Below are 16,616 nucleotides of genomic sequence, written 5' to 3' on the forward strand. Positions count from 1 at the left end.
ATAATAAAATCTTGTTTCTGTGTAAAAATAAATAAATAAATAAAAAGCTGGTGACTGAGATGCTGGAGTTGTACAGTTGAAACCTCTTTTACAGTAAATTGCATAGTTGGGATGAGATCTAAAAATGTGACCCTCTCTAATTTGTGAGGAGTGCAAAGCCCATACATGAGCATCAAAGAAGGCTATTAGTCTTTGTAGTGTAATACAACAGGGGTCAGGGGAACCATCTTGTTATTGCTAAATAATATTCCAAGTTTACCTAGGGCAGGAAAGGTTGGAAAAGGATGGTTGACTTGGAAAGATGAATGATGGTATTAAAGTCATGATTTCACCATTTAAGTCAGCAAAGCTTGAAAGCTTGTATTCTCTCTTTTTTTTTTTTTTTTTTTTTTTTTTTTGAATGATAACTTTTATTGTTATGGCCTTGTTTATAAGCTTTCTTTGTGGCATTCTGTTTGTACAGGACATAGGTAATGAGATGCATAATTCAGTTGTCATTGAGGTCAAGATGCTGTTAGGTGTCTATTAAGAGTTTTTTTCTGAAGTAGGTGGTAGTGCTTGCTACTGCAATATTACTGTGCTGGTCCTGGATCTGAAACTTGTGGAAGGGCTCATATGGATGCAGCACTTACATTTCTGAACACAGGCATGACTTTTTTCTTGGGAGTCGGGAAAGGGCAGGGTTTTGTCTTGTTTACTTCTGCAAATGTTAATGAGCTCCACAGATTTAAGAGAAGGGTGCAATTACTTGTGCTATTGTGGTAAGTAGGAATGTGATCTAGCTCTAATTAGTCAGCATGAAGATTGGTATTGATTTCAGCCCTGACCATTTGTTATCTTGCTGCCATCTATATTGATGAATTATTTTTCCTTAAATGAGGAATTCCAGGTTTAAGAGATACCAAGTCTAATCTTTACTATCCTGATCTTCAGTAACATACAAATACATAATAAACTGCATTTCCTGCTAGTGTATTTAGAGAAATTTTCTTTTGGACTGAAAAAGTGAAGATTCGTGTTTAGCTTTTGGAGTTTATCCGTCTTTCAAAGTACTTCATAAGCCAAATTTGCTGGGTTTATTTAAATTCTTTTTTTTTTTTTTTTAGATTAGGAAAAGGGGAAGTAAATGTAATGGTATAGTCACCTGTAAAATTCAGAGAAATACGTGAATTAAATTGCATTTCGGTTTGAATTGTTCAAAGAATCAAACTGCATGTAATCTGATTTCTTCCGTGTACCACTGAAGATGTAAATTTCAAAGAATGTTTTATGTCTATTATCCTGAGAGATGTACCTCGCTTATTTCCTTTACATAACAGGAGCCTGGAGGCACTCAGTCAGAGCTTCTCTCTCTGAGGTTGTGAAGGCTTTCCATGAGTCTCCGAATTGCTTTCAGAGACTCAGGTGACCTGAGGGAAGTAACAGGTACCCTGTGAGATACTGAGATAAAATTCATAGTTATTTTACAAATCACTGGAAAAGAAATCAAAGCATGTAGTGCTGCATAACAAAAACAAGATGCCTTTACAGCTATGTAACTGCATACATCAATGTTTCCATATTTACTGTTGTTTTCTACCACTAATGGGACATCAAAGATGTTTTGAGACATAGATTTTCAGTCTGGTACATAATACTTTTAAAGTGCTGATTTAAATATTGACAGCCTCTTGTTTGAAATGTAATGGTCTCTTCCCTTTCCTTGATTTTCTCTCCTCCTCCCCCCTACTTTTGACAAAGTTTAAATGCATCCATAACATTTAAGGCAAATTTATCATCCAGAATTGTCTACTGCTGCTGTAACATATTAAATTATTCAAGCAACAAGAAAACGATTTGAAAATCTGCGTAAGTGAACTCAATCCTTTATGGAATATTAGGTTCTAAATTGTTCATTTGTAATTTTTGTAGTTTTAATTAATGTGTTATCAAATTATTCATGCTTTACTCAGTACTCTATCCTGTCTGCTTGGCGGCAGGCCCTGGTGTTCTGTTTGTGCAAAAGTGGATCCTGTGGCTCTGCTACTTGGCCAAGTTAAAGCTGTTTTTCAATCATTAGTGTTGTTCTCATATGTAAAATTGACACGCTATAATCAACCATATTCACGGGTGCCCCTAAGAGCCTAAGAGGTAGCCTGCAAGAGGAGAAACATCTAGCTATCTTTGACTAGATCTTGTAGATTTTATTTATTTATTTATTTATTGTTTCTGGGAAACTTGTTGTTTTACACTGGCAGGGCATTCTATTCTTCTTCCAACTTGGGAAAACATTCTGCAAATGCATCCTGTTAGATAATCTGCTTTCTATTATACTTCCTTAGTATTGCACTTCGGTATAAAACGAGACATTTTTAAAGGGGGATTGGTTAAAATTTTAAAAAGCAATATTTACTAAACTCTTTCCCTCCCCTCCCTTGTTTTTTTTTATGGCACTTATTAAAGAATTTTCAGAGCAGATTTTATAGACCTCTGGAAATTTTTATACTTTTAATTTGTACTATTTATCATTTTTGCTGTTACCAAGACTAAATAATTGGGAGTTTTTTTTTTTTTTTTTTTTTTTTTTTTTTTTTTTTTAATACATTTATAATATATGCTTCTTGTCATCCTCAATATATCTTTCTTATTTTTACAATAGTTTGTGTTTACATTTACAGGTACTACTAATATTTTGGCCCATACTCTCTATGGTATTAAACATGCAGTGACTGCAACGCTGCACATTGTAATGGGTAAATATTTTTACATACATTTTATCAGCTTTTAAATAAGAAAGCAGCATTTAGAAGTTTGCCTTAACTAGGTATTTAACAAGCACATGGTGTTATACTATAGCGCTGTAAACTCTATTGTAAGAATTTTAAACCCAAATGACTTTATCCTGATTTACAGGGTATTAGAAAGTACCTGTATACCTATGTGGAAAGTTTTTTGCATATAGCTCAGTAACAATGGTTCTGGACCTCATCTTCTGATAACAAAGATCTGCCATGGAATAATGTCTGATTTTGGCATTTGTGTCCTATTGCTGATGTTCTTTTAATGCAAAAAGTAACATTTTCCAGACTTGATTGTGTGAACTGTGTTACTCTGTATGTTATGCAATGATTGGTTGCATATTCATCTGCTTACTTTAATTTAATGTACCTGCTGCTGACAATAGGAAGCTATGCAATACTTTCTGCTTGACAAAGTGATTAGGATTGGACTTTTCAGGGAAGTATTGTCATATTTATGAGAAATTATCATTTAGCTCTGTGTGCATTTCTTTTAAAAATGAATAGTTTCCATAAGAGAGCTTTATTAAGTAGAAAAACTGTCTTACTTGCCATTCAGTCTGCACAACAAATAGGTTTTCAAACGTGAAAATGCAATTATGCTAAAAGGAAAAACTAAGTTGCCAGTGGAAACCTTGTTTTCAGGACTTAGAAAGTATGAAATGCTTAGTTGAGCGATGATAATATTCTTCCTAAAGCATTTTTTCTTTAGGGCACTTTTTTTTTTTTTTTTTTTTTTTTTTTTTTTTAAATGAAAAACAGAGAACAATGGGGAAGGAAGTTTCAGCCTGAATGTTTTCCATACTTTTGCAGACAGCAGTGGAACTCTTTGCTATGTTGTTTAGATAGCAATACATGAATTTGCATGCAAAATCTGAACCTGTCTCTTAAAATCAGATACTCAGTCTAATGGAAACCACACAGGTTCTACTGCAGAAAAAAAACTATGTACCCCGTCTTGAACAGAATTAGATATCTAAAATCTCTAACTTTAAAAACAATTCATAGAATCATAGAATGGTTCGGGTTGGAAAGGACCTTAAAGATCATCTAATTCCAACCTCCCTGCCATGGGCAGGGACACCTTCCACTACACCAGAATGCTCAAGGCCCTGTCCAACATTTGCAGCCTTTTCACAAAATATTTGTAATGAGTAAACATTGTACTAGAGGAGTTTCAGGATCTCTTAAATATAAGTTTCAAATGTGTTTATGTAGCAACATTACATTTCCTCTGATAATGATTTTTGAAAAGTTGTAGAGTAATTGAAAGCCAGACCATGTTCAGCCTGATGAATTGGCTGGATTTTTGCAATAACAATTTTAACATTTTGAAACATCAGAACATTGTTCTCTGAATTGCGTACTTTTCCAGTTTTGATAATATCTAAATTGATTTCAGTTTTCATTAGTAAAACTTGACTTCCTAAGGAGATAAGAGTCTAGAGTTTTTTTCAGTTAAGTTAGCTGGATAGGAAATGGTAAGTTGTATTCAGTTAAAACACAGATGTTATTTGTAATTTCTGATCTTTGTCTGTGAAATCTTAGGTCATATTCAACCAGTAGATGTCTGTACTTTCAGTACTCCAAGCAAGCTTTTGCGTTTTGGGTTCTCAGCTATGTTTGGTTTTGGTGCAAGGACTCTAGCTTTGGCTGAAAAGCACCGTTGGATGCCCTCCAATCAGCGGAAGGATTTTGCTTTTATCAAAACACTGGCAGATCTCAAGTATACCATAAGTTGTTATATTTTTCTAATATTTCTAATTTTCTTGAGGAAAATCCAATAATTAATGTGGTAAAATATAGAGAACAGTAGTTTAGCTATCTTATTATCTATTAGAGATGCTAAATTCATTATATTCAACATCTTAAAATCATTTTAACTGAATAAAAGTTTGTGTAGCAGTCAGAACATTGGATTACCCAACAATAAATGTCACTATTTTACTAGGCCAGAGGAATGTGAATTATCATTTCTACCTCTACAAATTCCACAGGAAGACTGTCATGAAAACGACAGGTAAGTAAAACTGAGTCATACAATATGAAATGTACAAAAACGTGCATCTTTGAAGATTAAAAGAAGTACAAATCCTCATTTTTGTTCAATTTTTTATATCAGGTAAAACAATATCTTAAAATAAAAAAGATCTATTTTGACAACCGTGTGCTTTCATACTTTGTGAAATGGTCCCTGTTTGTGAGACTACAGAGGATTTATTGCCAAGCAGTCTTTCACTAAATATTCCTCTGTTATTCAGTTCCATTAATACTTTCCTCTATTGAGATCTGTTTTTTTTTTGTTGTTGTTGTTTTTGTTTTTTTTTTTTTTCCGAAACTAATATTGTTTATATATATGTTCTGAATTTACTTTAAATTATTTTACCTACATGTTTTCACTCTTTTAGGAAGAAGAAAGAGAGAAACAAAAAAAAAGGTGAGCCTTATCTTTTATTATTATGTAAAAATGAACTGTGGCTGGTTAAACTAAATTAATATAGAATTACTCTTATACTTAGGTAGCAAGGATCAATGGCACAAAATTCAGGGTCACTTCCTGAATGTGAGCATTATGGCAATCCCTTGTCTGTGTTCAATGGCACCAAGAGGCTTGGCACCTAATACGAGGTCAGTAGAGGTTTAGAGAATTAGTCATGTCTATAAATTCTGACATCTTACCTTAAGACCTTGGCTTTTCTGAGAATACAAGCGTGTGTTTAGGTAGTCTAGACCCTCTGGAATGGGGGAGGGAGCATGGACTGCAGCAGACTTGATAATCCCAGAAATTGTAATCAGTTTTTGGATCAGGCAAATAAGGTCAAGTAGTCTAACTAGAATAATGAGTGGATAATTGCTGTGATTAAATTAGTTGGCAAGTCCGACTTAAGCAGTAGTCAGTCATCTGTCATAGGTTCTGGCTATATGTAGAAACTTCATTCTGGGATTTTATTTTACTTTTTCCAATATAAAGGTGCCATTAATCTTTTGCTTTACAGCCAGGAAAAAATGAAGTATGAGTCTTTCTGCTGTCAAGAAGAACTGAAATTCACACTTGTATTCTGCCTTAATTTTGCCAAACTTGGGAAATGCAGCTTTACATGTAGGGTTTTGGAAAACAAATGAGTATGTAATCTGGTTGTTGACATTGATTCATTTTGCCTTCAGCTCATTGTTGAGAGCATGCTTTGTGGTGATCAAACAGCTATCAGGTGATAAATCTTTGCAGCTGATGTTTTCAGTGGATTGTAAGCAGAATAGCAAGTTTGAACTTCATAAACATGAAATACATATACATGAAATGCAACACACTCCCTCATATTAGAATTCAGAATCTTTTCTTATACATTATATATTCAGAAACTTCATATGTAGAACCATGCATAAAAGACTATGAAATGATTGTGGTTTGTTTACATTTGATTATCTTAAGTGAAAATACACATGCCTTGGAACTGATCAGGTATTTCTCTTCGAAATGACTTGCTGATCTGGTAGGATTTGATTTGTTGAAAACAATGCAGAAACAAGTTGTTTTGATGAAGTTCTTGTTGGGAAGGTTTCTGTGCTACAGGAGTCCTACAGAAGTGCATATACTTCAAGATAGTGCTGTGTTGTTATCCCCTCTTAGGAACTTTGTTCAGCATTTACTGTTACAGTCAGTAGAAAAATTTTGAGAAGAATTCATAGAATCATAGAATATCCGAATTGGAAGGGACCCACAAGAATCATGAAGTCCAACTCCTAGGTCCCCAAAGGACCACCCAAAAATCAGACCACATGTCTGAGAGCCTTGTCCAAATGCTTCTTGAACTCCAGCAGGCTAAGTGACATGACCACTTCCCTGTTCCAGTGCCCGACCACCCTCTTGGTGAAAATCCTTTTCCTGAATAGGTTTGAACAATCTTGAATTGAATAGTCTTTTTAAGCTTTGCTTTCTCTTTCCATCTATTCTGGCACCTTCTTCTCAGTGATGGGGAATTTTATGACGAGTCCATGCAATTATTGCAGGTTTGAATGAGTCTTTCTCCTACAGTTGTTCAGTGGATCCCTCTATTTTTATATATAAGGAAGTCCTTTTTTACACTCTTAAAAATAATCTTAGGAGTGCAGGCAGCTGGTAGGGTAGAAGGAGTTGATGCTTCAGACAGGTAAATTATTCGTCATAGTGAATAATATTTTGACTGGAAAGCTTTCCAACACAGGAGACAAATGTTGCACAAATTATTGGAGATGCAAGACCTGTTATGGCAGCATCAGCTAAACTCAGCTAGATTTCTTTACTCTGTCTTATTTTTTCCCTGAGAGCTTTTTGCCATGTGAAGACGTTTGAAGGCTTTTACTACGGCATGGAACTCTACTTATACTACCTTAAATTTGCAGAAATATAAATAACTGTCTAAACTATATGAGCCATGTAGGATGTTTGTGTCTCACAGTGTGTTATGCCTCATTGCAGTTTGGACTTTCAAAAGAATTAATGAGAATTCTTAGTCATCTCAGGAAACACAAGTTCATAAAGGGGAATGCATTGCCTAGTAACCTGCTATGTCTCTTCTGGTAACAAATATGTTAAGGAGATGACTTTTTCAATTCCACCATTGCTGTTTGCTAAGTCAGTAAACTAGTGCTATGCAGAGTGGCTTGATGAATGGTTATATAAAAATTATCTTTCTAGGTGGAGCTGTGTTGCAGTCTGAAAACATTCCGGTTGTAGTTGTCAAGGTGTCAGGGGCCTGTGAGTGGGGAGATATGAAGTAGTAGGCTGGAAATACTTTTTTCTGGAAACGTTCTTAGCCTTTTTACCAAGTGTACCAGCTGAATAAATAAATATATATATTCAGAAGATATAAAATACATAATTGCTATATGAAGTATCGTCTCAGCAGTGATTGGCATGTTCATCGGATAGGCTTGTTAAAAGTTGGTTTGTTTCCGTAACTTCAGTGAGACTTAGGAATGGTTGTGTGGTGAGGTTCAGGTTGTTAGCTTCTGTGACAAGGTACAGTTGCATTGCAGAGTCTGTGAAATAATAGTAGCTCATTGATTCAGATTCTCAAAGGTGCTAAATATCAATGCAGTTGGATACCTCGTACCATTGAGTAAGAGACCACTGTCATTACAGTCTCTTCTTGATTAACCTCTAGTGTACAACAACTGTTTTCCACAAAATTCCTTCCAGTTTTTTAATTCTGTTCAATGTGAAACATGTAAATAGAACTTTTCAGAGAATTTCTAAGAGATCCTAGTCAGAGAACAGCGTCTTGCTTAGGGCAGCCTGAGTGCTAACAGTGGAGGTGAGTGAGTCCATCTGCACTGGGTCATAAAACAGGAATGTGCTTGCATGTGTCAAGTGAACAGCTACGTGGCATATCTCTGCCTCACAACATTTGTGGTGATTGTTGTTATTTGTTTGAGTGAAAAATGTAAAGATAAATGTGTGATTTTTAAGAATTCCACTTTTAAGTAGAAAAGCATTTTTTTAAAATAATATGCATTATGTTCAGTAAATTGTACATATTGATAAGGAAATACAATTTTATTACTACAGTGTGTGTTATAAATATAGAGATGCTAAATAACCTCAGTTACAACATTTTAATTGATCTAGAGTGGTATGTTTTTTGTTTTGTTTTGGAAAAAAAAAAAAGTATTTATTTTTAATTATGACTATTCTATTAAATTGCTCTTGCTCCTAGGCTTTTGAAGAGGCTATTAAACTTCCAGTAATTAATTTATTTCTGGGAACTAAGTCTGTCTGCTTTTCAGGTTGAACAATGGAAGCATGGCTCTTATTGTAGTACAAAATACTTCTCGAACTGAGTTTATAAAACACCTGAAAAGATATGCCAGTGTAAAAAATCAGGTACTGTTGATTTCTCTTTGGTGATTATAAAAGAAACAGATAATCGTGAAGATAGACATGCTGTAAGAGTTAATGTTAGCATCCTCATAAGGAGACTTAGCTTCCTGTCAGAATACATTAGCCCCCTTTTTGTCTGATTTTTTTTTCTTTCTTAAATCACTAGACTAATACCGATTAGCCTATTTCAGCCCATCTGTTGTGGTTTAAATTGTATTTTTGTTGTACCCATTGTTTTATGGCTGTAAAGCAATTCCAGAACAATAGAGGAAATACATGCTGTGTTTATATCTTGTGTAGTACAGGCATCAAGAATGCAGACTGGGAGGGCATCATGCAACTCTGTAAGAAATAGGTGAAGTCCTTAATTTCTGCATGTCACTGAATGTTATGCTGGCAACATCAAGTTATGAACATGAATTTTAGCAGAGATGCGTTCCATGTAGTTATGCATGTTTGTAGAACTGTACTTCAAAGTTGTGGTCATCCTATTTTGGAAGAAAAAATGAAGCATTGAAATACAGTGCCTTACTGTAGTCATAAATATCCTGTGTATAGTCTAAATATCCTGTAGTCACTCAAAAGTTTCAGGATTACATGAGCTCGCTTTTACAGGTAGGTTTGGATTAGATAGCTATCCAGCAGTCAGAGAGTTTGGCGGAGAGTTGGCAGTAGTTCCATGTGACAGCACTAACAGATGCCTTTAGGAAATAGATTATGTTTTCCAGTTATGCCATAGCTACAGTCTTTGGGGAAGGTGGCTTTGCTTTTCTTTGCTTTTATGGTTAAAAATTATAGTTAGAAATTAGAGATTATAGTTAGAAATTAGAGATTAGATCTTTAAAGATCACCATTTACTGGAATTCTGACTGGCCTCAGTGGCCACTGGGTTTACTGGCAACGATGAACAGATGATAGGAAAAAATCTCCTTTTGCTTTCATGTACTCTGAAAGCATATGCCATTTTGGCATGTGAAAAATATACCACCTCACCTGTAAATTGAGCAAGTATGATAGAGGAATGGAACTTTTTTTTTTTTTTTTTTTTTTTTTTTTTTCCCGAGGCATTATTTAGGATAAAAATAGTACGTTAATCCATAAATGTTAGCCAGAATATATAATGCCTCGTGGTCAAAGCTAGAGCTGTGTTCTCATATACTTAAGTGCACACCCCCAAAAAATAAATCTTTTTAATTTCAAGTAATCCAGTTTGTTGCTAAACCGTCAGCTACAGGTTTCATCTTTGTTTGACATATATTTGTGTTTGGTTTAGTTCAATTTTCCATTTGTTGAGACCTACACAGTTCAAGAAGTAAAACTGCAACCAAGACGTAAAAGTGGGCTTGATGCCAAAGAAAATACGTATTTGAATGCCACTTCTGCAGAAGGAAATTACCCTTGGAATATAGATGGGGATTTAATGGAAGAAGCATCAGAAGTTCATGTTCGGTAAGGTGAAGTATTATGCTATGGACAGTATACCTATAATAGATCAGTACTGTAATCTTACTTAAATGTATATTAAATACAAATGACACCAAAATGGGGTATTGTAAATACTGTAAGAGTAGTATTAACGCTGTGCTGAACCTCTGCCGTATTGCTTTGTGCCTATCTCTGGAAAGGTTTGTTATGCCCTCGAGACCTCTCCTTTCTGGTGGTTCAGCACCTTTCAGCTCCTCTCCTCCCCTTTCTGCAAGTTGCTTTACCCTTCTGTTTCTTTGAGGGGAACAGATGTAGGTAAAGGTTGGTGAGTCCTGGGAGGAGCTTGTTTGGGTATGAGGACTGCTGCTTGGCAAGCCCTGTTTGCAACCTCAATGCAAACATGTAGTTGTTCAACTGTGGGAAACATAGTGCTGCTTGAGAATAGTGTCCCTATGTAGGATCAAAAAAAGAATATTAATACATGGGGAAATAGGACTATCGGTAGAAATAAATAACAGGCGCCTCATTTTTCTGCAGTGTACAAAGGATCAGTTGAAGGATCAGTTGAGGTAACGTTTTGTAAAATAAAAGGCTGATCATATTATAGGGTGACTGAGAAAATAATATACACTTTTAGAGATTACCTTGTAGGAACTCTCAAAATGTAATTCACCTGATTTTATTCCATATCGCAATTCAGGCATACTTGTTTTCCAAAAAGAAAAAAAAAAAGCCATTGCAAGAGCTGATGAAATTGATAGTTTGATTTCTTCCCTTCACAGGGTGCATCCTCAACTTATTAATCTCTATGGAGTGAACACTGATGACCTGGAGAGTTCCAAAGCAACATGCAATTGCATATAGAAGGGACACACTGCACATTCTGTATTAGAACCCTTTTCTTATCCATATGAATGTCTTTCTAAAGTCTCAGTTTTGAACTCATTGAACTCAGTTGTAGCAAAAGTTTATAGTATTTCTGGCTTTAAATTTTTATCAATTAATATATATATATTTTTATCAAAATATATTTAAAGAAGCATTATTAGACTTAACAAGAAAAAACGAAAAGTAATTATATGGGTCTCTTTTATAAATTTGGGGCTCTAAAAATGTCCATCAAAATAGATGAAAACTGTGATTTTTCTCTTTAAAATTGTTCAAGCTTCTACAATAAATATAATATGAGGTGTTTTTAAGGCTGCTGTTATTCATGTTATCAGGTTACTCAGTTCAAATAGAACTAGTGAGTGGAAATACAGAAATGCAGTCAAAATGCGGATTTTTGATCAGGGATAGGTATCGCTTTTAATGTTGCTTTAATATGTTTGCTTTCAAGTTTTTTTCTAGTCAAACAGAAAGGAAAAAATGATATGCTGATGAGTTACACAGCTTTTCTTTGGTGAAAGTTATTTTAAGGACTACTCTTTGTACAAGATAAATATCTAACAATGTTTAATGTATACTGAAGGGAGATATTGGAGAACTGGAGGGATATTAAGCATAGTTTTTTTTGTTGCTGAGAATAAAGTTATGATAAATAACTGAGTTATTTGGATAACTTTTTTTATAATATTTTTATAAGTGATTTTTAGGTAACTTTACTACAACTGTTTGAGATGAATGCAAATTAAGACTGTTTCTGGAAACTGTTTTCCTTTGAGATGATGAAAAGTAGCAGCCTATTGAGCTTGTCTGTCTGCAGGGCCACAGGGGTAATGCATGTAGTTATTTATTTCAATTATTTATTATTATTATTTATTATTTTGGTTATTTATTTTAAATTATTATTATAGTTAAATATTCACAAGCAAGTGTTCACTTGTATGTGAATTTTTAAGAAAAAGGCTGATGCGTAATGGTGTGAAAGCTGTGCTATCTCATGTCTGGAACAAGTTGCTTGAAGTTCTTTGGAAAGAAGTTAAGCATAAGTGAAATCCAGTTTTTTAAGATTTTGTTAAATCAGGGTGTAAGCCTTTACAGGGGATCTGTATTTTACTTGATTTTAAGTCCTGTGAAAAATTTTTACTGGTGATAAGCTTGATGAACATGCGGTGTTCCTGAAGTATTGCAGATGGTTACTTGTGTTGTAAGAACAAGCTGTTACTTGTTGGAAATCTCATACAGTTCCTGTGGACAAACGTGTCTGGCAGTAAAGTCTGCAATCGGACAATAAAATGCTTGCTTCATAAGCAATTGTTACAGGAACCTCGCTGCTACAGTTTTATTCTCTGCACTGGAGTTAGTGACTACAGAGCAGGGTCACAGCATCCTTCAGATTGAATGAGACCTCATCAGGGCTCTAGCCCAACTTCCTGCTCCAAGTGGTCCAGCTATGAGATAGACCTGGTTATTCAGGGCTTTCATCTAGTCTGGTCTCAAAACCTCCAAGGGTGGTGATGATGACACAATCTTTTTGAGCCCCTGCTCCAAAGCCAAGCTGTCCTCATGGGGAAGAAGACATTCATGACATCCAGGTGGAGCCTCCCATTTCAGTTGATACCCGTTCTCCAAGTCACAGTGAGTAGTCTTCAATTATGCTCCTATAATTGATACTATATTGCATCAAATATTTTAATATTTGTGTCAATTCAAACTAAACTTCATAAAGCTGAGAAAAATATTCCAACTACATGCAGTAGATTTAACTGCTTTTATTACATAATTGAAAATTAACAAAATTTTTGAAAAAAAAACAACAGCAGCATTCATGTGCTTAACTTGTTGGGATTCTCTTTATTCAAGTGAAACTGAGTGATACTTTATAATCTTGCCTTCCTCACGACAGTGTACATTCATTTTTTGTCAATCTTGTTTATAACAGCTAATTGATTTTTTTGCTTTATAGGCTAAAAATAGGCATCCAACATTTCCACATTAATAATCAAATCTGAATAGAAAACATTCCAAGGCAACATTATCCCGTTTACTGACTTACGTAAACTATTTCAAAGACAGATGCTTTAGTTTTGTTTCTTTGCATTGTTTGTACTAAAAAGAATTTTAATGCTTTTTCCAGTATTTGAGGTATATTTATACGCTGTAATATCAAACAAATTTCTCTTCAAAGATATTTTGGTTAAAGTGCAAAAATTCACTAAAGCCATTCGGAGGATAAACATTTTGTATATGTTTCATAGACTTGCAAGAAAATACTTAATTCTTCACACTTTATTTTGATTTTCTTTTTAAATACATAAACATTCATTTGTCCTTAATGTGCCGAAGGTTTTAAAGAGAAAAGTTACTTTAGCATACTTTAGAACCACAAGTTTGGCACCAAATCAAGTGAAAGGAAAGTCCAAAATGGTCCCCAATACCTTCAGAATCTGTGGACAATCTGGCTTTTATGGCACCAAATACACTCCATTAGAAAAATTGCTTGTTGAAGGCACAAAGTATTGCTTTTGAGTTAGAGGCTATTTTCCATATGGTGGTGCAGCTTCAAAGTGTTCGTACACGTTACGTTTGTTTCTCCTTGCAGTTCAGAAACTCATCAAGACAAGGCAAGAAAGGCCATATTGCATACTGCTGTTGCAATAGATCCAGCTATTGATGACATTGTACATTGTCCAGTTGAACTGGGAGCAGTCACTTTTTTTTTTTTCCTGGATTATACTATTTATTTCACCAAAGCTAGGTGGCAGTGCAAACTTATCCAGCTGAAGAAACTTTCTGTAGTAGCAGAGCAGTGATTTGAACCATGTTTCTATTCCATCATTTGCCTTTCCAATGCGTGGCTTCTGAGGATGCTGGTTTGGATGGTATTTATCTGTAAACTTCACAAGAACCTAAGCTAGCTCTCCAAATGACTTACTAAATGCTTTCAGGTGGAGGATTGAAAGATAACATTTGGCCCAGTACAGTTGGCATTTGGAGTGTTTTGGGTACGTATGTTTCTCTACCATGTGAAGTCTTTCTTTCAGATACTGGAAGAATAACAGTACTAAACACTACTATGCTAAGTATTATAGAAAATCTTCAAATAAATAAAAATAAATATTTGCTTATAAAAAACAAACCTCAGATAGAACTATTTCACTGCAGAAGTCCAAAACATCATGGTGCTGATAATTAAGGAAAGGACAACTAATTCTGTCATTTTTGTAAGTACCTCATTGAAAATGGCTACAAATTATGATGTCCAATACATTATTCTTTCTACAGCTGAGAGGATTGTGTACTGTAACCATACAAAATTCCCTGCTCTAAATCCACCTTTGACTTGCCTGGCTGTCTAAGTCTCTGCAATACTGTAGCTGTGTCTGTGAAGTCAAGCTTATGAGGGGTTACTTTTAGAAGCCCAAGAGAGCTTCTGATAGCTGTTTTCTACATCTGTGCACTCTACTTACTTATGGTCCTTCTATTGGTTTAAGCTACCTTACCCTTGTAAAATTGTCAAAGCAAGATGAGGGGGGATTTCTTCTTGAATGTCTAAACAAAATACTATTGAAACTTAAAAATGAATAGAATAATTCATGCTATTATGATTGAGATCCAATTTTCTAAGATTGGTCAAACTTTACTTTATAAGAACTCTTCGTTTTGGTAACTAATTATTCTTTCCTTTATCTTTAGTGTTCTGATGTTTGAAACCAGAGATGATATATATGGTATTTCAAATATTATTAAGACTTCAAAACTGAAACTGTTTTATCATTTTCATATTAGAAAAATAACTGTACATTAAGGTGTAGTCTTCCATACAGATCAAGAAAATAAAGTGTATTTTGTAAGAGCAAGTGAGCTCATGACCTGTTTTCATTTCATTGGTGTTTCTTCTGTGACTTAACCTGAAAATTAATTCTTCATTTCAAAATGAGCTTTTATTTGCCCTCTTAGTTGTCTTTGTTCCCACTTGTAAAACTCCAGCTGTCTCTTTCGTTCTTGTCCTGAGGGACTGGTTTGTATTGCCTTTTGAAGAAGCCAATCTGAAATACATAATTTTGGAATCTGTTAGTGTATGTCAGCAGATCTTTGTTATCAAATATAAACAGTATAACATGAACTAAAATAAAAAGCATATTGTGCTTTCAAATGGATGGTATATGCCATTGTTTTGTCATTACCAAGTAATCAATTGTTATTCATCAATTAAAAAGGAGTTGTTTTTAATTTTAACATTCGGGGATGGGTTATACTCTCCTGCTGTGAGGAGTAAGAAAAAGTGGACTGTGAACTGTCCATATAATTTTATTTTACTTTTTTTTTAATGTGAAATGGTAAAAAGGTGTTCCAGTTTAATTTGCTTCATTTCTATACTTCCCAGGAAAAACAATGAATGAAGAAAGTCTGCATGTAAGTAAAGGCAGCAAGCTCTTAATTATTTGCTAGAGAAGCTGCTTCCTTCATAGTTTTCTTTGTTTACTATCATAGGATATTTTACTATTTATGCATCAGTTTAAAACATTTTGCTCTGGCAAGAAACTATTTTGTAGATGATTTTGGATCATGTGTCAAGGAGCACCACCCCACAAAAACTAATCATTTGATATTAAATTATATGAATCATTTACAAACAATAGATATCACCTCTTCCTGTTTTTTTTTTTTGTGCTAAAATGAAGGAAAATGAGGGAGTATTTAGGTTTTTATAGAAAGGACAGATCATACTAAAATACTGTTTTATCTTTTAAAGCTGCATTAACAGATCTACAGATCCATCAACAGTTTGAATTCCTTACTTGAGAGCAACTGAGAAATACTGAAAACCTACCTTCCATAATATAAATGAAAGAAGCAAAAACAAGGTAACGCCAGCTATTAAGCCTATTCCAATAATTAGCACAGTAACGTGGTATTTTGGCTTTTGGTGGTGCACTCCTTCTAAATAGACCTGTAAAGTGGAAAATAAGTTTAGTATTATTTTTTTCTTTCTAAATGATGCTAAAACAAACTAGAAAAATGAATTAAATTCTCAAATAATTAATGCTGTGTTCATTCTCTGTATATAGATATGTACAGAATTCCACCATTGCTGTTTTTTTTTTCTAGTTTAACAATTTTATCATGGATTCAGTAAGAAATTTCTTACATATGCTACTTGCTTGTCCTTGTGTAGTTCAATAACTTTCGCATTTTTTTCTGGTGAGGCTGTTGCTCTGACTTCGAACTTCAGTGCTGATACATCATCCTGATTTTAAACAACAACAACAAAAATCACACATCTTTTCAACACATTAATTCTTACCCAGCAAAAATGGTAACACAGCTGCTCTCAGAAACAGAATCTCACACAAGCACACATGGCTTCATGCCTTTTTCTGATCACAAAACAAATTAGTACCAGAACCTGGAAAAAAGCCCAGTTGGGTTTTGCTTAATACCACATCCATGCTGCTTTTCTTAGAAAATCATAATTATGAGTTGGAATTAAATCCCAATCCTACATAACCCAGCCAGAATAGGCAAAGTAATATATACTATAAAATTAAGTGATAATCTAAAATACATCTTTTTTGGTGGTTTGCACTTTCATATAACACTTCTAAATTTAGCATTGAAAAAGATAAAATATGTACTACCTATCATTATTCTAATGCTACTGTTTGACA

At 34.3% G+C, this 16,616-nt stretch overlaps 2 protein-coding genes across 4 annotated transcripts in view; one reads left to right on the top strand and one right to left on the bottom strand.

Annotated features, from left to right (window-relative positions):
• Positions 1-11,606, top strand: part of CERKL (CERK like autophagy regulator) — a gene marked incomplete at its 5' end in the record, with an annotated part of 57,086 nt that extends 45,480 nt beyond the window's left edge. For all 3 annotated transcript variants that reach the window (XM_084524843.1, XM_084524841.1, XM_084524842.1), the window contains 8 exons: positions 2,658-2,732; positions 4,326-4,503; positions 4,729-4,797; positions 5,186-5,214; positions 5,297-5,405; positions 8,544-8,640; positions 9,911-10,086; positions 10,845-11,606. In XM_084524843.1, the coding sequence (XP_084380969.1) occupies positions 2,658-2,732; positions 4,326-4,503; positions 4,729-4,797; positions 5,186-5,214; positions 5,297-5,405; positions 8,544-8,640; positions 9,911-10,086; positions 10,845-10,926 (815 nt within the window). In that variant the 3' untranslated portion in view covers positions 10,927-11,606. The remainder of the gene's footprint in view (positions 1-2,657; positions 2,733-4,325; positions 4,504-4,728; positions 4,798-5,185; positions 5,215-5,296; positions 5,406-8,543; positions 8,641-9,910; positions 10,087-10,844) is intronic.
• Positions 11,607-12,701: 1,095 nt separating this feature from the next.
• Positions 12,702-16,616, bottom strand: part of ITGA4 (integrin subunit alpha 4) — a 37,364-nt gene continuing 33,449 nt past the window's right edge. Inside the window, exons 26-28 of the mRNA XM_084524825.1 lie at positions 16,097-16,195; positions 15,779-15,898; positions 12,702-14,993 (exon numbers count right to left, since the gene is read on the bottom strand). Of these exons, the coding sequence (XP_084380951.1) occupies positions 14,901-14,993; positions 15,779-15,898; positions 16,097-16,195 (312 nt within the window). The 3' untranslated portion in view covers positions 12,702-14,900. The remainder of the gene's footprint in view (positions 14,994-15,778; positions 15,899-16,096; positions 16,196-16,616) is intronic.

This window comes from Aythya ferina (genome assembly GCF_964211825.1).
Source record: "Aythya ferina genome assembly, chromosome: 6".
Taxonomy (NCBI): domain Eukaryota; kingdom Metazoa; phylum Chordata; class Aves; order Anseriformes; family Anatidae; genus Aythya; species Aythya ferina.